A 25803-nucleotide genomic window follows, 5' to 3' on the forward strand; every position below is an offset into this window, starting at 1 on the left:
TGTTGGTCATGGTTAAGGTTGAAAGATTCACTGCACTCCAACACCTGCTGAGTGTCTTCTTTTCCAATGATCTTGCCTAGTAAAATTGTTTTAGCCATAGAGCGGTAGTTGGCTGGAATTCTGGTGTCTTCATTCACTTTTGAGAAATGTGCCTTTTCTTCAGCAAATGAGGTGATGTAATGATTAAAGGAAGCTATTGACTAGCCCCAGAAATGAGGCCCAAAGTGTGGAGTTATTGTCTGATGGTTTTGGCTGGGTGTGTCCCAAGTTGTTCCGAGAAAGCTCTAATTTGTTTAGCTAGTAGCACAACCTCTGTCTCGGAAATGGCAACACAAGAAAAGGTTGCAAGCGAAAAGCTTAAGGGCTAGGGCACTAAACAACCTAAACTGGGTCAATAACACACATAAGTACAATGCCCTCTAGCCATGCATAACACTTTCAAAAAAAGCAATCTTCCAATGGATATAAAACATAAAATTCTTTATTCTTATATATATTGTTATTCCAAGGAATTCACAAGTAACATGACATAGTTCACCCAAAACAAAACTATTGCAGTACTGATTAGCAATGCAAGTTTGACACTACTAGCCTACCATTTATCAGACACACATACTGCTTTCACACCACTCTTGCATACCACACACAAACATAACCATTCATAATCAAAAAAGAAAACACAATAAAATCATACAGAATTGTACATGAACTAAATAAACTGGATACATAGGAAACACAAAGTAGTCTGCAAATGTCCAAAGTTTTTCATGGTTTTGGTTACTATCTACAAATTTGGATTAAGGCGCTATATAAATAACACATCATTATCATATATTGTTGCAAACTCTACTTAAAGATATATATGTATCCAGGGTCTTCGTCAACTCGAGTTTTGGCTTTACCAAGGGTACTCAAGATGATTCTCTGCCATTTATGCTTGTGTGTGAAACGTCAATTTGTTTCACAAATTCTCCTGTGAGTGTTCAAGGATACTTTCAGCCGCCTCGTAATCGCAGTTGGTGGAATGTTGACGCTGTGCGTGGAAGATGTATAATGTTTGCACTATGGACCGAGAAAGAGGACTGATTCATGAATGAAGTTGGATACATGAATCATGGGTATAGAAAGAGGACTGGAACCAGTTGGATTCAGTGTCACACCATGCCTGACAGAGTTAAGATAGTGGATTCTAGATCCCGATGTTTGTAGACTTCGCAAACAAGGCAAATAAAAGCCCTAGCAGTGGAGATTTTCTGTGTGTGCCACTTAACGTTTAGTTCAGAAGTAGAGGCCACTGCAATTCTTCATTCAGACCATTGGTGTGAGTCTGTAACCGATATATCCATTTCTGCTCTAATTTTACTAGTCTATTGGCAGTAGAAAAATTGCATTTATCTTGTTTGATCTGATCTATCATAATGCAGCTCATATCGTCAGCTGTGTGTTGAGCTGTCACGAAATGTGCCACTAAAGAATATGAATTCGGTATCGGTGTTCATTCATTCTGGTAACAATTTTCCTGGTTGTCCTACCTATATAAAGTAAATTGCATGGGCATTTGATGCCATACACCACATTGTGGCTCTAGCAGTTGGTAAATTTGCGTAACTCCCATATAAAATTACCATGTGTAAAAGTCCTAGTTTGTGAGGTAAATTGACACACACTGCAATGCCCACAGGGGTAATGCCCCACTACTGGACTTGATGTATGGTGCCAAGATGCCTCCAAGGTGTTTTGCTGAAGGTGTGAAGTAGGAGACATAAATATAGAATGAACTAGATTGTCACAGACATTTCGGTTGCGCTTTAAGGCAAACAATGGTACACCTGTTGTGCATTCAGTGCTGGTCACCAATCTCCAAAACTTTTAGATGAGACTTCGTCTCATTAGTCTGTCTGGAAAAAGTTGCGACACAAACAATGCGTTGCTGTTCTGCATCTTTGCTCTTTGGGGTCAGTAGAGAGTCTCTGTTAGCAAAACATGCTCTCTTGGCAGCTTGCTTAATAGTGTTCAGTGGATATCCTCGTTCTAGTAGCCTACCCGATAGGATTTGTGCCTGTTGTGTGTAATCATCGGTGAAGGTGCAGTTCCGCCAAATTCTCAAACTGCCCATAGGGTAAATTATCACTCAAAGACAAAGGATGTTGACTGGAATACATCAGCAGTGTATTTTTTTTCTGTTGCCTTCCGATAAAGGCTGGTGTATATTTTGTCTTGAGATTGACTGATGTTAAGGACTAGAAATGAGAGAGGTTGTATCAAAATGACTGGAAAAGACTAAATTTGAATCTTGTGTATTTAGCCATTCAATAAACTTATTCAGACTGTTGGTTTCCCCTCGCCAGATGACGAAAACGTAATCAATGTAGCAACACCATGTCCTGATTTGTTGTGAAAGGGATTATTTTGCCAAATAAATTGTTTCTCAAAGTCCGCCATATAGATGTTAGCCACTGAGGGGGAGCAAAAGAAGCACCCATGGGGACTCCATGTTTTTGCACATATAGTTCCTTGTTGAATTCGAAAAAATTGTTGCAAGTGTCATATGTAACAATTCAAGGATGAAGCCAGTTGGTACCAAATGTGGTGCTGGACTGGTCTCTAACCAGGTTTGAATTATGCTCATGGATTTTTCCTGAGGGATATTCGTGTACAAGGCTGCAATGTCTAGTGAAACCAAAAGATAATTGGTACCATCAAAGTCTTGGCCCTCAAAAACATTGATTGCAGACATAGTATCCTTGAGAAACTACTGGGCATTTTCTGCTAAATAATATAGAAAGAATTCTATATATTGCCCCATGGGTTCAAGAATCAATCCACATAAGGAAACTATGGGTCTTTGCTGGGTGATGTTCCACATTTTTGTGGATTTTTGGTAGTGCATATATGGCCGGAATACGGCAGTCGTCTGGTGTCAAAAAAGCAACCTCATCTGTGGTGAGGAAACCACATTCTAAACCCCTGTTACACAAACTCTGAATTTCCAATTGCAGTTCTATCGTAGGGTCATATCTGATTTTCTCATAATGATTGGTGTTCTCAATCAGCCTTCGAACCATGTTGGTATAAAGTTCTTTGGCCATAATCACGATGCCTCCACCCTTGTCGGCAGGTTTGAATGCGTTTATTAGTTGACAAACTTGTCAGGGCCTTTCTTTCCTCTTGAGTCAAATTTTGATGCAATTTGAAATGTGGTCTTTCTTTCATTATTGTGGGGAGATCCCGAAGTACCATCCTTTTGAATGTCAAAATTTCAGGTGGGACTTGATTATCCCTGGGTGTAAAGAGGGATCTGGGTTTGAAGTTAGTAATTGGGGTGTTAGGTCAGTCTACTTTGTCCATGTAGTAGGCCTTTAGGCGTTCGGACGAAAGAACTTTGTTAGCTCAATTTCTAGATTGCCCAATGAGTTAGTTTGTGTAGGTACAAAACCTAAGCCTTTGGTTAGAATGTGTTTTTCAGCGGAAGTCAAAACATAGTCTGATAAGTTAAACCCAGGAGATGTTATCGTAGATAACCCCGTTGCCAGGTATTGAAAGTCTGTAGGCGGCCTACATAGCGGTGGTTCATATTCCGACCTGGCCTGCGGCCGCAACCTTATCGCCGGCCTAAAAAAAACACTCTATCCAGTAGATAAGGAAGACGACCCCGAAGACGACCCCGATGATGTGGAGGGTTGATTTGACTGAATATTGTTTGTTGAGTTGATAAGTTGGGAACCCTTGTGAATAGAGATTGGGTGCCCTATAGTCAGCCGCTAAATAGGGGTAGACCTGTTCTTTGTTGAAGTTGGAAATATCAGTCTTGAGTGTTTTTTTTTGTTTTCGTCAAGTTGAAGGTTCTAAAATCTTCAAACTCCTTGTTCACTAAACTCCTTGTTCACAAAGTTCAACTTTTCACGAGATTCGGTAATCAATGTGCTGGTTAAAAAAAGCTGCTTCTTGTAATTCCATTTCTTGTCTAGCTTTGTAAGTCTTTCAGATGTAGTAATTGTCAGAAGCATCAAATTGCGACTACATTTAGTGGCGATTTGGCTAAAGGAGATTTTATAGTCGTCGCCTTCTAGAAAAACTACTGGAACTGTCTGAATCTGTAAACCAAAGGGATGATGTTGGCCTTGAGCTATTGGATCAACAAATGTCCATAGAGTTCTGGGCAAAAACCTTTCTTTTTTGAACGGAGCAATTTGTCCGCTGTCACAGTCGTTTCACCTGCAACTGTAACAGGTAGGCTGTTGAAGATTGAAGGGACACTTATAGCTGCTTGTATTTGTGCTTCTGTATAACGCAGTGTTTCCAATTCCGACATCTCCCTCCGGAGGCGGAACTGAATGCGAGATGGGGGTCTCCAAGAGGGCAGTGGAACAAAATTATTTATGGTGACAAAGTTATTTGAAGCACCTAACAGCCGTGAGCTGTACAAAGGCAACACAAAAGGGTGCAAGCAAAAAGCTTAACAAGGGCTAGGGCACTAAACAACCTAGACTAGGTCAATAACACACACATAAGTAGTACAATGCCCTCTAGCCATGTATAACAAAATGTTCAAAAAAAGCAATCTTCCAATGTATATAAAACATACAATTCTTTATTCTTATCTACATTGTTATTCCAAGGAATTCAAAGGTAACATGACGCAGTTCACCCAAAACAAAACTATTGGAGTACTAATTAGCAATGCAAGTTTGACACTTCTTGCCTACCATTTATCAGACACACCTACTGCTTTCACACCACTCTTGCATACCACACACAGACATAACCAATCATTTTAAAAAAAAACACATTAAAATCATACAGAATTGTACATGAACTAAATAAACTGGATACATAGGACCACAAAGTTGTCTGCAAATGTCCGTTTTTCACGGTTTTGGTGTAGAGGTTATATATTGCTGCAAACTCTACTTCTTAAAGATAAATATGTATCCAGGGTCTTCGTCGACTCGAGTTCCGGCTTTAACAAGGGTCCTCAAGATGATTTACAGACCAGCCCCATCGGATGAAGTCCCGATGAAAAGTGGTGAAATTGTCTAATTTAAGCTGTGACGGGAAATTCACAAAATTAAAATTGGTCGTCCATAGGCAAATGCACGATGGGCTATTGTACACCCATAACAGGTCTACAGTTCTTAGTCCAGCAAGGTTATATGTAAGCTGCTGGACATCGTTCAATCATTTAGTTCGAATATTTAAACGGGAGTAATGTGATACATTGGCTCTGAAGAAGACCTGTTTTCTGTAAGGTCGAAACATGTGTTGGCAGGAGCATATCAATCACCAATTGAAATAAAATTTGAACGTGAAGAATCTGTTAAACTCTCATTTGCGAAAAAGTGGAAAGCAAACTGATACCTATTTATAACATTGTATAATAAGGAGAGGATTGATCAATGGTCTATGCGCAGTGGTTGAACCAATACCTTGTCTGTTGATTTACCACTTGTTAGGCTCATCAGGGACTATGGGTCTACATTGGCAAAACCCTGCAGCAATGATGTTCTTGGGTTGAATATTTGGTTGCGCATAGGAGTAGCAGTCCCCCAGCCCTCATTTTTGAGGGGGAACATTTTTTCTTTTACCTAATTAAATGAGGTGATGTTTAGTGGAAAGGTAGTCGGGGAAACACACACACACACACACACACACACACACACACACACACACACACACACACACACACACACACACACACACACACACACACACACACACACACACACACACACACACACACACACACACACACACACACACACACACACACACACACACACACACACACACACACACACACACACACACACACACACACACACACACACACACACACACACACACACACACACACACACACACACACACACACACACACACACACACACACACACACACACACACACACACACACACACACACACACACACACACACACACACACACACACACACACACACACACACACACACACACACACACACACACACACACACACACACACACACACACACACACACACACACACACACACACACACACACACACACACACACACACACACACACACACACACACACACACACACACACACACACACACACACACACACACACACACACACACACACACACACACACACACACACACACACACACACACACACACACACACACACACACACACACACACACACACACACACACACACACACACACACACACACACACACACACACACACACACACACACACACACACACACACACACACACACACCTGCCCTTTACTGAGACACCCCTAGAGAGTTCATATAAGACAATTGTATGCTCTCATCAGCTGATCGCCCCAGATAGTTAATCCTCCGTGGAAGCCATGCCTTCCATTTACATAGTATGTTCAGAGCTCTACTTGAATACATTTCCACTTCCTTCACAAATTAAACCTTCCCCTATACGCGGTATATGTAGATTTCCTTTACTTTGAAATGAATTATCGAATTCACACCAGAAAGTTGTCCTGCCCTGCACAATGTGTGAAAATAAATGTGCTCTGAAATCAAATCTCATTTGCCAGAAAATATGCATCCGACTAGAATCTTTTCCCTCCAGTGTGTGCAACACAGCAGTCTGAACCTCTGGCTACCCTTTCCCAGCTTAATATGCAAGAAGGTCTTGGGTAAAACAATGTCTGATCTTCCAGCAAATAGTATGTCTTTTTCCTAAATAGGTAGTTTTCGGTGCTTAATAGTTCAGATATGTCTCTTGTGCTACCACACAATCTCTAGTGTGGTTCCTCTACCTGCAAAAAGTGTGAAGAGATTTACTCTGAAACCGCATGCTCGAGAAAATGTAAGTCATAGACACTGGGGCATCCTGGTTAAAATGGGATCATTGCCTATGTTGGTTTAGAAGATTAGTGTAGAGTACCCCACCTTCTTCAGAAATGCAGTGTTGCTAGTCCATTGCATCATCAGAGGATTACAAGGAATCTCAGTTCTCCTTACAGTGTAGATCGTAGCTGTGCCCCATTTTATGAATAAGGTGTGTTCTCTCTGCTACAATTATTTAGAAATGTAAACCAAATTGCAAGCACTAACTTTGACAGCGATTGTACACTGGACTGACAGTGCAGGCAAAGTCCATGCTAGCAACATTTTGTTGATCGAAAAATAAATGGGTGAAATCAATTTATACTGAATCGCATCCAAACAAAAGCCAAATAAATCTGTCATTGGGAACTACAATAATTACAACCATTGTGGCATAGTGTAGTTTGATTAAGTGTGGTTTATGTCATAGTTTAGGATTGTCAGTCCTCGAGATTGTACAAAAGTCCCTCAACTTTATTGTGCTGCTGGTTGAGGAAAGTAACCACAAATAAACTATTCCACCCCACCTGTTAGGAAAGCTTTTTCTTATTCCATCTTTTCCATCAACTTCAATGGGCCTCTCATTGTATCTGCTGACGGTTTTGGGAGTGAGGTCTTTTTAAACCCCACTCCTTGTCTTAACTCATTTCATTTTGTGGGTGACTGGTCAGTTTTCAAGGCCAGCAGTAGAGGGGAGGGAGGGGATGGAGGAGCGATGGGGGGAGGAGGGGCACTTTCCATTTAAGTCCATTGTTGTACTAGTACCTCGCTTAAGGAGAGTAGGTCGGGTAAAACCTTTTTTTCTGACGTATAGATGTTTTCCCAGACTGTTCGACATCTGGTTAAGTCTTGTCTTCGTCCTTCAGTCCTTTTTGGCATCCTTCCTAATGGGCCGGGTAGGATGTTGACATAGCGCATCCGCTTCATGGGCCCGGGATGTAGCCTCTTTCGCAGCAAGGAACTGGTGTGGCCTGGGTTTGGACTGCAGATGGTCCCAATACACTTTGGTAATCCCTGCGTGAGTTCATGGTTGTACCTCAGATGGCTATCCATGATTGGGCAGAAGTTGGGCTGTCTTCCCTCCTCATTGCAAGTTGCCACAGATTCCTTATGAGTGGCCCTGTTGGATACCCATATGTCAGCAGCTTGTGCTAGTTTCTTAGGATCAAGTTTCTTAGTCAGCCAAGTGATGTCTCTGCTCAGGAGAGCAGGAATCAAAAATAGTTTCAAGCAAAAAACAATGTCTCATTTCTTCAAAGGAGTTCACTCTGTAACCCCTAACCCAACAATCTAAGTTCTTCAAACATTCACGTACCCAGCTAGCCCAAGGGGTACCATCAGTCTTTTTGAGGGTTCTAAACCTCTTAAGGTACTGGGAAGGAGTCTTCCCAAATCTGGCTATTAATGCCAGCTTAACTGACTCAGTCTTTTCTGTCACGGGCACTCAACTCCATAACAGCATCACAACCCTTCTGGGGGAGCCTAGACCTGAGACCTGCAATCAAATCATTCCCTCTTATGTTTTTGTAAATTATAGGTATATTCAAACATACTCGGCACATCCAACACCAAGTTTAGGATCATACATAAATACTGCTTCTTTAGGCAGGCAAGGCCTCTTGGGACTAGTGGACCTAGAAGACCCTTAAAGGGAAGCAGAATCAAGGGACATCTTTTTCATTTCCATTTCATGCTGCATTTCTCTTTCTCTGAGTGTCACCTCCTGATGTTTGCATTCAGAATGTTCTTCAAGTTTTTTGAATTTTAACTCTAATCCTAGCCTTACAAGTGCAAGATGTTCTGGGCTTAGATTTGGACCTTGTGGGGTCAGGATAGGAAGTGGCTGAGGTACAAGGCCAGGCTATGGAAGAGATTGGTTCCCTTCTGGAGATTCCTCTCCCTCCTCTGACTCTTCTTGCAGATTTGCGCTTGACTCTACTAGCATCCTCATCATTCACTTCCATATCATCTTTGCTAGTAGGTGTTGCAGGCCTACTTCCCACACTTTGGTAATTTAACAACCTTGTAATAAGTACACATTTTCTTCCTTTCAGAGGCAGACCCCTAGCTTTACACAGATCTTTGTTGATCTACAGTCAGGCTAGTGAGGGTTGACTCATTAAAGTTATCCATACTAGACATGTAACAAGTTGCTTATCTTTTTGGTGGAGCTTAGCCTTGTAGCTGGTTTAGTTGGGCACAACTATAGCAAATAGTCATTGTAACCACTCTACGCCAATCCCACCGCCTGCCACAAGTGTTGTGTAAGAATTGGCGCAGTCGCACTGTGTGAGACTACACAAGACAACTGCTTGGTATTGGGTAACCCACCTTTTGGTATAGGTCTGTATTACAAAAGTTGGTAGTGTGACTGAGCAGCCAAGCTTATCTCAAGAGGGGTAAATGTGAGCTGTAAAACTGTACAGATGAAATGAGTCAATACAAGTAGCCATGAAACACTTACACTCAAGGTTTCAGTTATAAATAAATATTTATTTAACATCAGTTGTAAATGAGCATTCTTTAAAAAGGCAATACGTTGTAACAATTCAGGTAAGCTTTTGGAAATACTTTACAGAATCAATAAAGCTGGTGAATATTCTTTGGATATGCACAATACACTTCGAGGGGATTGGGTCCTCCGATGTATTCCATATCTATGACCGTAATCACCACAGCTGTGCTGCTTCAGAAAATCTTTCTGCGTCTTGCGTTGATGACGTTCGATACGCCGCCCTCGAGGACCTCCTCCTCCGACGGCCGGCGTCACTGGATGTTATAAGTACGACGCACGACGCCCATAGCCTCAATTCTGTTTTTTCTGCGAACGTATTCACTTCGGAGATCTCGGCGCGCCTCGACTCTTTGGAGTTTCTGTTCTTTCGGTTCTTCGAACCTGTTTGGTTGTGTAGTTAAAGTCCTTTGTGATGTCTTCCTCTTCTTCACCCCGCGTCCGGGCTTCAAGAAGTGCGGGGACTGCGGTTCCAAGATTTCGGTGACGGACTCGCACAACGCCTGCCTCTGGTGCCTCGGGGAGGCCCATGACACAGATGATTGTGTCGACTGCCAGTCGCTTACGTCCAAAGCCTTGCGGGAGCGCAAGAAGAAACTTTCGGTCGGTGTCCAAGCCCCGGAAGTCAAGGTCCGCGGGGCTTTCGACGGACAATTCGAGGGACGACTCTCCACATCGTCGTCAGAAGTCCAGTGGGTCTCGGTCCCGGAGTGGGTCCTGACACTCCTCTGCCTCTAAGAGGCATTCCCGGAAGCGCCGTCATCGGTCGCCTTCCCCGTCCTCATCTGAGGACTCCGCCCGTCGGCGGGTCGCTTATTCCACCAAGCATGCGACGCCGGAGGAATGGGCTTCCTTCGGTAAGAAAATGCTAGCGATTCTCTAATCACAGGGCACTGGCCCTTCCGCGCCTCCGAGTGGGGTCGGTCGTGATCTGACGAGAAACGCCGCCCGTATGCCTTCGGGCTCGGGTGGTCGGCACGATTCGCGGGAATGGTCCCGCTCGGACAAGGGGAATCGTTCTCGTCATGCCCGTTCCAGGTCCCGGTCCTCGACGCGCTCGAGCCTGTGTGCACCTCTGAAGTCTTCGAAGAAGACGTCGACGCCAGTGGCGCCGAGGTCATTGACGGACTCTCTCTCGAGGCTCTGCCTCCGAGGAAGTCGTTGACGCCATCGGCGCCCAGTCTGTCGGAGGACACACTCAGGGCTCCGCCCTCGAGGCCTGTGTTGAAGCAGTCGATGCTGTCGGCGCCGTGCTCGACGTCGATGCCGTTTCACTCGACGCCTTTCGAGGCTGTGGTGTCGGAGGTAGCCCGTGGCACGGGGGAACCCCCCCTAGAAAGGCTCTGGCCAAGGTCAAGCATGGCTTTGTTCCCCATTCTGTGCCCTCTTGAGTACATTTCGGAGGTGGATGAGGGCTCTGATGATGGCATGGTTCCTGATACGCTGCCAGATTCTCTCAGGCCATAGCCAGTTTGAGGACCTGCGTCAGTCCCTGCACGACGCCAGTGGTCTGGACACTTCTCCGGAGGTGGTGTTTTGTAGGCCTGAGCCTGGCAACCATGCCGACTCCTCGTACCAGCGCCTTATGTCTAGGGTCACAGAGTACTTACGGTGGTCTGCTCCCCCAGGGGATTTTCTTCAGGATGACCTCACGGATATCCTCGACCAAGGTCCACCAACTGACCCGGTACTGCCGTTCCATATGACTCTACAGAGGTGGGCGTTGGCGGCTTGGACTGCTCCGGAGAGTCTCCCGGCAGTGGGCAAGTCTTTGCCGCGAAAATACCGCCCAGCCAGTAGCGACCCCTGCTACTTGACCAAGCACCCCACTCCCGAGAGTTTGGTGGTGCAGGCGGCTACGGCCCCAGCAAAGCAGGCGTCGTATCCTACCATCCCTCCTGATGGGGACGACAAACGTTTTGATGGTTGGGCGAAGAAAGTGTTTTCTTCAGGGGGTATGGCTCTTCAGGCAGCCAACTCCGTATGTGCCTTGTCACGTTTCACGCACTCTGTGGAACTGTTTCCTTAGCGGCTGATCATATTCCTGAAGGGGACGAATGGGATGGTTTTCTTGCTATGGTCCAGGATGGCAAGGACGCCATGTGTGAGGCCGTTCAGTCGGGTTTGGACATGGCAGATTGCGTCAGCCGGTCCATGGCGGCGAGCACCGTAATACGCAGGTTTGCATGGTTGCGGAAGTCGGGGTTTGCTCCTGATGTGCAGGCCCGGCTCCTCAACATGCCCTTTGACGGTGAACATCTTTTTAGCAGCAAGGCTGACGAGAGCCTTGAGAGGTTGCAGACCTCCAAAGCTGCAGCAAAGTCGTTGGGCGCTGCAGTTCGGCAACTTCCGCCTTTTCGTCCTAGGGGACAGCAATGGAGGGGAGGTTCCTTTCGTTATTACTCATCCTTTAGTAAAGCGAGAGGAGCTGCCAGTCAAAGGGGCCACCGTAGGAGTGCCAGAGGTGGAAAGCAGGGTACTCGAGGTGCCAAGGCCGCTCTGGCAGTTGCCTCTTTGCCCTCAGGCAAAGCCGCAGCCGCTTCAGCTCAGTCATGAGGCCATGTCCCATGGTTCGCCGGTTGGGGGAAGGCTGGCGCAGCCTCTTGTCGAATGGCGTGCCATTACTTCAGATGTGTGGGTTCTGGAGATCATAGCCCACGGCTAGGGTCTTCCTTTCCGGCAGAGGCGTCGGGACAATCCACCAGGGAATCTCTCTTTGAAGAGTCCGGATCCGCTCCTTGCGCAGGAAATTCAATCCCTGCTGGAGAAAGGCGCCATAGAGCTGGTGCCTGTAGCGGAGAGGAACAAGGGATGGTATTCCCCTTATTTTTTTATTTCGAAGATGGACTGAGGTTTGAGACCCATCATTGACTTGCGCGGTTTGAACAAACTCCTCAGGAAGGACGAGTTCAAGATGGTTACTCTCTCTCAAGTCCTCCAGGCCCTTCAACTTCAGGACTGGTTGGTGCCTCTCGACCTCAAGGATGCTTATTTTCATGTGCCGATCCATCCCAAGCACAAGAAGTACCTAAGGTTCGCGGTTGGTGACTCGCACTTTGTTTCGGGTCCTGCCGCTCGGATTGACCTCCGCCCCGAGGGTCTTCACCAAGCTCATGGTAGTGGGTGGCAGTGCATCTCGGGAAAGTGGGGATTCACATCTACCCCTACCTGGACGATTCGTTGATCAGGGCGCGCTCTCCCGAGCAAGTCTTGGATCATCTGTCCGTCACCTGCCTCTCCCTCCACAAGCTGGGCTTCTCCCTCAACTTAAAGAAGTCCCACTTGACGCCAACTCAGAGGCTTCAGTACATCGGAGCAGTGCTCGACACGTCCCTGGGGCAGTGTTTTCCTCCCCAGGTGAGGGCTCATCACATTCAGCAGATGGTGCACAAGTTTCAGCATGCCCAGAGTCTCCCAGCGTTTGAGTTCTTGAGATTGCTCGGCCTCATGGCATCCTGCATTCTTCTGGTGCCAGAGGCCAGGTTGCGGATGAGATCTTTGCAATGGGCACTCAAGCTCCAGTGGTCTCAGTCCTCTGGCAGGATGTCGGACCCTGTTCAGGTGCCGTCCTCGGTCGCCCAGGACCTTCTGTGGTGGGCCGTCGAAGGCAATCTGATGAAGGGGGCTCCGTTTTGGCTACCTTGGCCAGAGATGACGATCGTGACGGCCGCATCCCTCACGGGATGGGGAGCTCATGCCAACGAGTTGAGTCAGCGGTCGTTGGTCTCCGTCGGAGTCCAGACTCCATATCAATCTGTTGGAGCTGAGGGCCGTCAGCGTTGCCCTGAAGGCTTTTCTGCCGACTGTGCGAGGAAAGAATGTCCTGATCCTGACAAACAACACAGTGGCCATGCACTACCTCAACAAAAAGGGGGGCAGGGTCACTTCCTCTGTGTAGGGAGGCGATACAGCTCTGGTTCTGGGCAATCCAGCAGGGAGTTTCAATCTCGGCAGTTCATCTGGCCAGAGACGAAAACGAGACGGCGGACGCTCTGAGCAAGCAGAGCGCGATCTCTCACGAGTGGGAGTTGGCTCAGGAGATTCTCCTGGAGATCTTTGCCCTTTGGGGGACCCCTCAAGTGGATCTTTTCGCCTCCAGTGTCAACCGGAAGTGCGAAAGGTTCTGCTCGCGGGAATTTCCTCCAAGAGGAGCTTTAGGAGACGCGTTCGTGGTGGAGTGGTCATTCCCACTGCTGTACGCGTTTCCTCCAGTCCCCGTCATCCCGCAAGTGCTGCGGAGGTTACGAAGGTTCGGTTCCCGGATACATGGGCCCGGAGGACGTGGTACCCGGACCTTCTCGACTTGTCCATCTGCCCTCCACGTCGTCTTCCCTACCGAGACGATCTGCTCTCACGGGAAGGGTGTCAGGTTCTCCATCCAGAGGTCAGATCCCTCAACCTTCACGCTTGGTTTCTGAAAGGTTGAGGTATAAGGATTGGGACCTCCCTGAATTCGTGATGGAGGTGTTGCTTTCGGCCAGAAGGCCTGTAACAAAGTCCCTGTACCGTTGCCGTTGGAGAAAGTTCTGCGACTGGTGCAGGGTTAAGAATGTGGATCCTTTTTCATGTGACATTCCTATGGTTCTGTCTTTTTTGCTTTCTTTGGCCCACAGGGGCCAGCAAGTCGGTACCATCAAAGGTTACCTGGCGGTGCTGTCTATATTTAAGCGCTCGTCTGAGGAGTGTTCTTATGTTAAAATCCCTTTAATTTCTCAGTTTTTGAAAGGGCTCACTAATGTGTTCCCTCCGTCACCTTTCCAGGTGCCCGGTTGGGATCTGAACCTTGTTCTCATGTTTCTAATGGGTGCTCCCTTTGAGCCTTTGCATTCTTGTCCTTTGAGACTGTTAAAACTGTGTTTTTAGTTGCGGTCACTTCCGCTCGCAGAGTGAGTGAGTTACAGGCACTTTCAGTTAAGCCACCCTTCACTGTGTTTCATAAGGACAGGGTTGTCCTTAGAGTTCGTCCTTCTTTTCTTCCGAAGGTGGCGTCAGAATTTCATTTAGGCCAGAAGGTTATTCTTCCGGCATCTTATCCTCCTCCGCATCCTGGTAAGGAAGAGGAGAGGCTCCATAGGCTCGATCCTAGGAGAGCTTTAAGCTTTTATATTTCCCGCATGTCCCGGGTCAGAGTGGACGATCAACTCTTCATTGGTTACGCTGGGAAGTGTTTGGGACAAGCTGTGACTAAGCAGACTTTGTCTCGCTGGATTATTCTGGCAATTTCTGAATAATTTGGCATTTATATAGCGCTACGAATGTTACCACTTGGCGGGTAAGGACCCACCGGTCGGCTTACGGGCCCATTCTACCAGGGGTATGGCTGCCTCTACTGCCCTACAGAGGGGTGTTCCTATTCGTAACCTCTGTGATGCAGCCACCTGGGCTTCGGTCCATACTTTTGTACGTCACTACTCCCTCGATTTCATCCGTGGGCAGGATCTGGCCTTTGGCAAGGCTGTCCTTTGCTCCGCAATTTGATTGGGCATTCTAAATTTCTGTATTCTAAATTCCTTTCCCACCTCCTTGCATTGGTACTGCTTTGGGAGTCTGTCATAGATATGAAATACGTCGGAGGACCCAATCCCCTCGAAGAACAAGTTACACTCTTACCTGGTAACATTCTTTCGATGGGATGGTCCGACGACGTATTCCATATCGCTCCCTCCCTGCCTTCCCGGCTACAGAATTTCTTATGCGATTGCAGCTTACGTTTCCGCAAGGCTTTGTGTGGTCAGACTGGAAGAAGACTGGTGCCACACGTTCTGGGAAAAAACTACAACTGAGGCTGCGGGCATCGTGCGTCCTACTTATAACATCCAGTGACGTCGGCCGTTGTAGGAGGTCCTCGAGGGCGGCTCATCGACGCAGGACGCAGACGCTGAAAGAATTTCCGAAGCAGCACAGCTGTGGTGATTACTATCATAGATATGGAATACGTCGTCGGACCATCCCATCGAAAGAACGTTACCAGGTAAGAGAGTAACTTGTTCTTCTATTAACCCTGGAGTGACTTCAATTACAAGGATAGTATTTGCATTTATATAGCACACCGATATTGCATTTATATAGCACACCGATATACTTTATAGACTCTGGGTTGCAGAAAGAAAGGGTTGAGGAAAATAAAAAGGTTAGAACCAATTTCTTAAAGGTGAGGACAACTGAATCCTCCAATGAAGTCTAGGTAAGCCTTTCCCATCAGTAAAAATATTCAACAAGCTACAACCTGTGGAGGGGACAAACAATGCCAAAGTCAATGGATTTGGAAGAGTGCCTTTAGGGAGCCAAGACAGCCAAAGTTATTCGGACAAAGTCAATAGTTCTCATGTACTTCTTAGTCTTTCACAAAGTCAGATTTTTCAAAAGGAAATCACTGAACACACACCAGCTGTTAGGTCTGTGCAAACGTGAGTTGTAAACCACTCATAAAGTTAAGCAAGTGCAAATCTCAAGTGAGACGGCACGACTTAAGGCGGCAAGAAGCTAAGTACCCCCAAACAGTACCTCTGGTTAGAAGTGTGGTCCAGCTGGATTCTGTCTTGCTACAGCTATGCAGACCCTGGCTCCTGAGCCTCAGTCGTGGGCATAAGAGGGAGGATGTTTGGAGGGCTCCTGCGGCAATACTCTGCAGCTATGGGCTCTTTTCGATTCAGCAGCACTTTGTGGTTTCAGCTTTCTGGTGAGGGACTCTGGATCAGGATTTCCTGCTTTTGGAGCGTGCTTAGGAGGCTCCTGGAGCTTTTTTCCGGATTCGTTCTGCGGCAGACGTTGCACCAAACTATGCACACTCGACCCCTGGCATTAGGCTTCTGCAGCAACGGAGAGGCACAGCAAGTCGGGGATTGCGCAAAGTGGAGTTCGTCTCGAGGTTTGTTGGTCCCACTAACCCAAGGGGAGAAGTTGTTGCGTCAGTTTCTCTCTCGAGGTGAAAAAGGAGGTCAGCACAGCAGCAGGGCTTCACTGGGCAATAGAATGTCCACAAGGTTGAAGCAGGCTTCTCTTCACGGTTTCTTCGAATGTTTCTTCCAGTGTTCGACTCTGCCTTTAGTCCCACAACCCTTGCCTTTTAAGCAAGTTTTCCTATGCACAGCCAGCCGGCCAATCATGACTGGTTTCATTCAGGAATGCCTAGAGACAAAGGACAGGGGAGATTTGGGAACCTTCCTCGCTTCCTGCCCTTCCAGACACCCAGCTTCCGGGCTGAGACCCGCCAAAGGCAAAACACACAAGGGGCTCAAATCTGGTCTCAACGCACAGAGTAAAAGCCAAGAAAGACCACACAAGCAGAAAATGATGGAAAAAAAGACACAGGGGCCATTTTGACAAAATGGATACCCATGGGTGCTGTACTGCAGCTGAGGGTTCAACCTGCGGTAGAAAAGCACAATGGTAGTAAAAAGTAAACCACTGCCACCGGCCATTTAAAGTAGTGAGGGTAACAAAAATGTTTACATGAGAAAGTAGGATAAGGGGCTACTAAGTAACCCCCCAGCACTCCAAATAAGATGGTGTGTGCTGGACCTACAAAGAGAAGGTAAGTAAGATTAATTTAACCTTAATATTTCTTGGGAACGGTAGTTCACCCAAGAAAAGGTATTTAAACCTTAAGAGAAATCCAAAGGACTTGACACTGTATTGAAGATTCTGTGTCTGTCACCATGCAAAAAGCAGATGCCTATCGAGTTTGTCAAACTCCAAAAACAGTGAAAACGCAAAATCCAAATCATGGAAAAACACACGAGCGAGTGAAAAAAAGGTCCCACTCATTTAGGAGTTAAAATTAAAGTCCTAAGCCCAGCAAAAGAGCTGGGGATCTGTAAGGTGGAAGGAATTGAGAACTAAAATTCTCTCTAACAGTAATGACACTGGGCAGGCCTACTATTTTAATTCCATAATCCGTAATGTCATCACGATTATGTGACTCAATTTTGAGAACTGTTTTTACAGTTCCAATTGTATTTCGTTAAGTGTTCTTATCGTAAGATATCAACGTTCCTGCATTAGGAGCTTGGTGAACCAAGGAAAATTCCCTGCATGGTTAATTCATGTTACTAGACATTACATGGGAACATTTAATGGTACAGGCAAACCTTCCATTTGAATCTACGAATCGGATGATGTGATTAAATCACTGTTGCATGGTGCCTATATAGAGTATGTTTAGGGTTTGAGTTCTCATGATACTGCATTGTGTCATGCTTTGTAAAAAAAAAATGTTTATAGTTATATTTGTTTAGTTCTTCCTAAACAAAAAACCCTTCTTCTCAATTATAAACATACATGGTAAATACATACTCCTGAGTATTTTGTTTCATGTAATGTAAGAGTATATGATAAGCAAGCAAACAACACATTGGAATCCAAGAGTTGGGAACCGTGATGACCTCTGGGAACGACAATGCCGTTATGAACTCTGTTTTAGCTTTGCAATTTTTTTAATGCCGTATGTAGATCTTGTTTTTGCTGCTTAATACTGATTTTATCGTTTAATGCTTGGCACTTAAAAAAACATTTTACCAACTGAGATAAATGGAGGTCCCTAGACTACTATTTTCTATTAAAACATTTTACCAACTGAGATAAATGGAGGTCCCTAGACTACTATTTTCTTTTACATTCTATTGCACCTAATAGCAGCATGGGAAAGCATTCCAGTGTTATTCATATTACTGTCCTGTCGTATGCATATCATACTTATACATTTGTACATGCACAGGCTGTTACAGCGGCAACACAAATGGCTCTCTACCGACAATAAAATCCATCTAAAAATGATCTCCTTGACTCATAAGGCTCTCAACAATGCTGCCCCCAGTTACTTGACGGACAAAATAAAAAGAAAAACGTCCAATAGACCTACAAGAATTGCTAATTCCAACTGCCTGGTAGTACCCAGATTCAGACTTGCCAAAATTGGTGGTACTAGCTTCCCTGTGAGAGCTGCCAACCTGTGGAACACTTTGCCACCTAACCTAAGAGCAGACCAACCTTTCTCACACCTCAGAAGGAACCTCATTAAACACATTAATGCTAACAATGCCTAGACACTGTATATGATGCCACTCCACTGTACGCCTAACCTCTCTCAATTGCACATAGACTATCAGCTACCTTCATTATACCTATAACTGTTTTAACATTGTATGTATACCCCTGCACATTTCTGAGTGTACATGGTAACTACTTAACACACTGTAAGTTTGTAAGTATACATTTATGTAATATTGTACATTTTATTCAATACTGTAAATTTTATTAATTGTAAATTTTATTCATGTAACATTGTAAGCTTTGCATATACTTTTTTGCTGCGCCCGGTAACCTTTGGGTCTGGAATGCATTATAAATAAATAAACAAACAGCAAAACCTGCATCTCATTATCGGTGTTGGGACTATTCATCATACTTCTGAGAGTGCAGATTACTTTTGCTTCCTCTTGTCTTTGGATTCTTTCCTGATCTCCCAATTGGTCATCATTGGTAGTCATTCGGGGTGTAATTGATACCGATGAACTTGATTTGTTCTTTATTGTCCATTTGATAATCCTCAAGCCAGTGGTCCTGTAGGGGTAATCTATCAGATGATGACCGCATTCACATGTTCCCTTATTCCGAATCTCAGTTCTCGAATAGTTGAGCCCACATATAGTTTGTTGCACGCTCATATGATTTATAGACATCACAAATTTCGTGCGACAATTGATTAGATCTTGTATGCATAGCTTTTGATTATCTTTGGTAACAATTCATTATTCAAAGCTTGTTTGCACATTGTGAAATTCAAACATTTATAAGTCTCTCACTGGAAGTCCAGTGAGTATGCTTGCATGTACCTTCCACTTCTTATTTTACGTGAAACTAGGATTCAATTTCGTTTTGTTCAGAGATCTCATTTCTGAGATCCTCATCCAAGAGTTTAATATGCCAATGTTTTCTAAAAAAATCTTTTGTATGATGAAATTGTCTCTTGATAATCTAGTGATCATCCTAGTCTCATCATTTGCTAACTGAGATTTAGGAATGAGCAGTTGTATTTTATCAGTATTGTCTGCTTTCCTTTTCCTTTCCCTAATGTTTTTCAGGGAGTAACCTCTTTCTAAAAATCTTGTTTTAATTATTGAACATTCCTCTCGATAGCTAGTGTCCTTAATGCAATTTTTCCCTTGCGGATATGTTCAGTCACATTCCCCTTATGACAAATTTCAGAATTGATTCCATGTGATGTCACTGCAAAAATGTCGCCTGGCAAAAAAGTACCCAATAAATGGCATTTTTTTTGCAGGGACATTATCAAATGGAACATGCGGTCCACACCCCCGTTCCCCTTGACCCCATATATACGGTGACCATATATAATGTCGCCAATACTAATTCCCGGCAATATTATGTATGGCAACCATATATATGGGGATAATATTACTGGATACCTATTTTTTTCCCTAAACGTTCTGGTATATATTTTAAATTTACAATTGATATTAATATCCAAGAAAGTAATGTGTTCCGTACTTTTCTATAATGTTGGCTCTATACTGAAATTGTTGTGGTTCAGATATCGATTACATTCAATTACCTCACCCTCCGTGCCATTCCATATTAACAAAACATCAATGTATCTCATCCATTTGTGTAGCTTTGGCATATGTAAACAAATGTGTATATTCATGTTTACCTATGAATAGGTTTGCCAGTGATGGCGTGTAACATGCCCCCGTGGCTACCCCCTTCGTTTATCTATAGATAGTCTAATTGAATAGGAATATGTTGTGTTCTAATGCGAAGCCGAGAAATTCTTTCAACATTTCAATTTGAAGAAATTAGGCTGATTTGCTGTTAAAACAAATTACTCATTGTTTTCAGTGCCAAATTATGGTCTATTGATGTATACAGGGCATTTACATCCATTGTTGCCAGTTTGTTGTCTAAAACCTGGATGGTGTGTCTCCCATATGAATCTAATTTCTTTCATGTCTCAAAATCAGGTCAATATAGACCTGTTATCCGTCAGCCACCCCCATCCACTCACAATTGGTCTTACCTCTGGCTGTATGTCATATGCCTTATGTATTTTGAGTAGGAAGAAATGGTGGAGATTGTAGGTTGTTCCCGAGTAGAGCAAGCTTTCTCATAGTCTGTCAATAGTGTTGTTTGATGCCATTTGTTGGTTTCATTGTAATGGTGATGAACTCGTTAGTGGCCTGAAATAGCTCTGCTGTGTTTAATGAGTAAATGGTTTATCCATCCGACCTCAGTGGGTATTTCTCCTCCCGCAATGTCTTCCTTTAAGTGTCACTGTTCTTCATGCACTCATTTTCTCCCGGTAGTCTACCCATACTGCTTTCTCTTTAAAACATCTCACCCTGTGTGTACTGCTCCCCTTCAGTGCTCTCATCTCCACCTCTTACCGTTTTTCTATTTACTGTATCACATCCTCCTCACACACTGACCCCGACCCTGCACTATTGCACTCGCTTCAGCATTATCATTGTACCTTCTCTTTACAGTATGCCATGTTGTTAAGTGTTCTCCTCTTTTCTTTGCAGTATCACATCCCCCATGCTGCTCATCGCTCTGGCCATCTTTTTTGGTGCCTGCTATATCATCTACCTTAGAACTCAGCAATCCAAGATGATCTTGTTCGGTAAGTATTGTCATGAATCAGTCTCCCAGGAGTGCAAGGGCGGCAGGCTGTGCATCAGAGGTAGGCCTATAAAAAGGAATCTATATCATAGAGCTCATTATGGAGCTCATTATTGATCTCCTTTCAGCCAATCAGAATTACATCAAAGTAAGAAAAAGATGAAAAAATGATATATATGAAACCCAATGCGTGATTATGTGAAAACTGCTATTGTTTAATCAAGTTTACCTTACAAAGACAATCATGTTTTTTCAATACTAGAAAACAAAGTATTTAATTTACTAACTTTACTCGCTATTAAACTGTTTTTTTACTACACCCCCACAACTCCAAAATCTATATTGTTATTACTCTGATTTGTTAAAAGCCTTACAAACTGAGGGAGAGATCATTCTCTGTTGGGATAACTACCTTTCCTCAACATATGGCCCTCTGCTTTGCCTTGGGCCATACCTTAGCAGGCAAGGAATTATCTCTTCATAATGACCCTCCCTGGGTCTAAGTCTATATCAACTAATAATTAGTTGGCAGACACTACCAAATGAACTATCCTTAGGCTTCACTTATAAATGTTATCACCCAATTCCTATGTATTCAGTTTAGTGATCTATTCAAGATGAATGCTTATAAATCCATGCAGATCAGTGAATGGGAATCCTGTTGGACTGTTTGGTGTCTCCTGGATGGGCTGTGGTCTGGCTGTTGAGCCTGGAGGTGATCTTGTGTTCTGTTCCTGATGGACTAACAGGATTCTCAACCACCCATGACCGGACATATTATACCACACTAGCCTTGATAAAGACCCTTCGAGGTCGAAACATGTCGGCTGACCACCAATCATTTTAATAAAGAACAATATACACAAACCACCACCAACAAGGATATACAGAGTATTAAATTATTGCCAAGCGCAGAGTAGTCAAGTACAAACGAACTCTATTTCCAATGGGTGTGCGCAACACCTTCTCAACCCGTGACCTTGCATCAGACTAGCTAAAAATCACACCTCCAATAACTATGACGTGGAGCGCAAGTGGATTCTAAAACCTAGTGCCCAAACGCTACTACTACCAGATCTGTGAATAGTCCACTGAGTTATCTTGCTGGCAAATGTATTTAACAATTCATGTGACGCAAGATCCTCTATTCCTTCCACACACTTGTCCCACAATTCCTCTTGAAAAAATGTGTGCTTATTCTGAAAGAGCCGATTACTTGGAAGTTCAGCTTTCTACTGACCTTTTTATCTGCACAGAGCTCTCCATCGCACCACTCGCAGTTTCCATCTGAAGCTCTGAATTCACCAGCAGTAGCGTCTGGCTAGCCTTCTGTGTAGTGCCAGTATGAGACTATGCAAGTTTTCATGGCTATTTACAACTAGTAGGTCACTTGATCACAGATGCTGGGCAGAGTACAAATATAGTTGTCTGACCTTCTTGGCCACATGAACATTGGCTTGGGGGCAGGGAAATGGGGTAGGACAGAGGGCCTGGCTACTGTGAAAGAGGTAAATGCTGGGGTTTAGGGATGAAGAATAGTTAATTGTGTAGCGAACAGTCCCTTTACAAAATTGAAGAATCCTGAGCATTGGAGCACATTCTTTCCTTGTTGGCAACTATGTAGGAGCAATTGAGTCTAAAATACACCATCATAGAAGATCTGGTGGTACATGCTGGTAACTTCTTTTCCTCTCTCCACGCCGGAGTACTCCCAGTTTGCTTGCCTTAGTTTGTGGAAGTATTTAAAGCATGTTGAATCTATGAAGGACTCTAAAGCGGGTGGTGTGAGTGGCTAAAGTTTGAGACGTTGCCTGACATTCTTCACTGCAAAGCAAGAGGGAATCTGTAAAGTGAGATCTGCTTCTTTAGTCGAGGAAGCAACCTGTTGGGTGGGCACAATGGAATGTACGCATTACTTTCAGTTTACCTTGTAGGCAAGATTCAAAGTAAGAAAAGACTTACTTTACCTATTACTTGATTAAAAGTTCTGCAAACCATAGAATAGTGAAATCAAATGAGGTAGGACCATCTACGTGGTTTTAAAAAGACTAGCAGAAAATTAGGAACATTTAAACCATTCACTTGAGAAAGGCAAAGGGGAGGGATAGAAAGCATTATAATCACAATGAAGTAGTAATGGCATATTATAGATTTAAGGACTTTGGTCGTAATTTGTGACAGGGTCGTTATCCCAAGTGGTAATGACTTCTCCCGAGGCCTGTAAGGCTACTAGCACTAGAAAGAATGGATAGAGGATGAAGAGGTGTGATGGTTTGGGGGCCAGTTGTCTGTGAGGGCGTTTGGGTAGATTTTCATTTTTATCCGTAATCTCCTCCACATGCGAGCCCCTCAGCACTTTTTGCTGGATTTATGATTTTTGGTCTCTTCCGCTGAGTGAGTGGCAAGTTTTTTCACACTTGCTAGCTCATTCTTTTACCCTATGTTTTGGGATACTTTGTTTCTGATGTTTGTTAATCTGCTTAGAATCACATGCTGTGCATAGTCCGACATCCAGTGGTCACTGCAGAGTATTGCATCTTGTTTTTCGAAAGTCAAAAAGGGGACGTCGACATAGGCGTGTCTGTAATACTATCCCTATAGTGACATGTAGTGTACCCAAAATCCCTCACGTGTCGAGGTCCCTCTGTTTAGATTGCTTTTTTCCGCCCAGAATACTGGTCGCCTTATGCGGAGCTCGTAAGAGACATTGGGCCTCATTACAAATTGCCCGGTATGGAAACAACGGTGGCGGTAAACCCGCCGCCACCGTTGTTTCCATGCCGGTCGATCACAACTCCTGCAGGCGGGAGGTGATGTTTCCGCCAGGTCTGACCTGGCGGGTTTAACACCGCCCGCCTGCAGGCGGACGAGGAAACACCGGCAGCATTACGAGATGCTGCCGGTGTTTCCATGATCCCCATTCCCATTGAGTCCCACAGGACTCAATGGGAATGGGGATTAACACCATTCCGCCTCCGTGATTCCCGGAAAACCGGGGTTGTAATCCCCCGGTAATTCCGGGAATCACGGAGGCGGAATGGTAATACGAGTCCGGCGGTAACCAGGCGGTTTTACCGCCTCGGTTATCGCCGGACTCGTAATGAGGCCCATTGCCATTTACCATTTATTTGACCCTTGGTCGATTTGTCAGTTATTGTTTAATTCAACCACTTCCAGCCCTCTTTCGACGGCCATTCAACTTCTCTGCCGAATCAAGATCTTCGGCGGTGGTTTTCGACAGAGGCGATCTTATTGGCGCTGCCGAACACGTGGCCCGGCCTCGCCGGCCTACACAGTAGGGAGAGTGGGGGTTGTTGTGGACATTTCTGTTTCTCATAGAATGCCTTTCCCTTTCTCCCCCCTTTCCTTCCTAGTCGTTATCACTGATTTCATTCTCAGCTATGGAGAGGACGCCTTTTAGATTTTGCCCTTGTAACAGCAAATTTCCGTGGAAGGACAAGCATAAGCGGTGTAACCGCTGCTTACCCCTCGACCACAACGAGGCCCGTCCTGCGGCCTGTAAACTCCTTTGTCCAAAGACTTTGAAGGAACACAGGGTCAAAAGGTGGGCAGGCTACGGCATGTTGAAGGCTGATTTCTCACCCGCGGCCGCCGCCGAGTGACGAGGGGGATAGTGATAACGCTACCTCCGTAACGGAGGTTGTTGACCTCTCAATGGAGCACTCCCCCTCCATCGGGTCTGTCCCCGGCCCCGAAAAGCTCGGCTCCGGCCCTACTTATGGGGATGTACACCCCGGCGACGCTGACGCACACGAATAAGGCACTAAACACACAACCCACAGCCATGTGTTGAGTAAATCGAAGAAGGCTCCAGCGCCAATGGAGATGCCGAATCAACTGGCAGCCTCCGCCGACTGTAAGGGTCGCCAGCCCTCCCCGCAGCCGCATTTGCGCCTAGCGACTGGGCCGTATTCAACTAAGGGCGCTACCATCAAAACGCCAGTCGAAATGCCTCGTAAGAAGGCATCTGTCGATGGTAAGGTTCCGGCTCTGCCGAAAACTAGTCACTACCAGCCCTCGACGGAGAAACTAGCTGTGGAAAGCATAGCTAGAATAGTCTCCAAAGACTTGCAGAAACGGCTGGTGAAGGAGTCACCAAGGCCCGTTCAGAAGGTCAGAGAGACGCCGAAATCTACAGAGGGTGCACCGGAACCTCCCCCCACGTCGAAGGGAAAACCCAGAGATATGTCCCCAGTGCCGGGCCCGCGAGAAGGGTTCTCAGAGGGCGTCGGGGGTAGATCCTCCACGCTATGGGAGAGATCTCGACACCTAGAGGCGGAGGAGCAAGCCTTTCCGCCACTAGACCGTTCAGCGTTATCCCAGTGGACCAGGGAAATATTTGAATCATGTATGGACAGGCTAGATAGGTTTGTGTCCACCTCTGAACACATTGCACCCAAAAGGCCAAGGGAGGTGCTCCCTGAAGTCCCTAGGACCAAATTCCCAAGACTTTTTGACCCACTTGAGGAAGAAATTGATACATATGACCTCACTGAAGAGGATCCACATTTTCAGGAAGAGGAAGAATTCCTAAATACTGAGGATCTACAAGACTCTGTAGGGGACTTTGAGGAAGACCCAGACATATGTGAACCACAGCCTTGGCAGTCACCAGGGGTGTCTACAGACCCTGATGTTTTAGATCTGCCTTCTCCTCAGACCACACTGGTCAGAGATCCTTCGCCTGTGGATGATCAACCCACTTTTAATGCAGTTCTACGCAAGGCAGCAGCACATTTTGAAATTTACACAGGGGAGGG

At 45.2% G+C, this 25803-nt stretch overlaps 1 protein-coding gene across 2 annotated transcripts in view; it reads left to right on the forward strand.

Moving 5' to 3' along the window:
• The window catches only part of RABAC1 (Rab acceptor 1), a 273689-nt gene that overhangs the window by 130451 nt on the left and 117435 nt on the right, over positions 1-25803 (forward strand). For both annotated transcript variants that reach the window (XM_069640925.1, XM_069640926.1), the window contains exon 4: positions 20926-21023. In XM_069640925.1, coding sequence (XP_069497026.1) covers positions 20926-21023 — 98 coding nt within the window. The remainder of the gene's footprint in view (positions 1-20925; positions 21024-25803) is intronic.

Source organism: Ambystoma mexicanum, chromosome 1q (genome assembly GCF_040938575.1).
Source record: "Ambystoma mexicanum isolate Mex_15411 chromosome 1q, UKY_AmexF1_1, whole genome shotgun sequence".
In the NCBI taxonomy this organism is placed as follows: Eukaryota; Metazoa; Chordata; class Amphibia; order Caudata; family Ambystomatidae; genus Ambystoma; species Ambystoma mexicanum.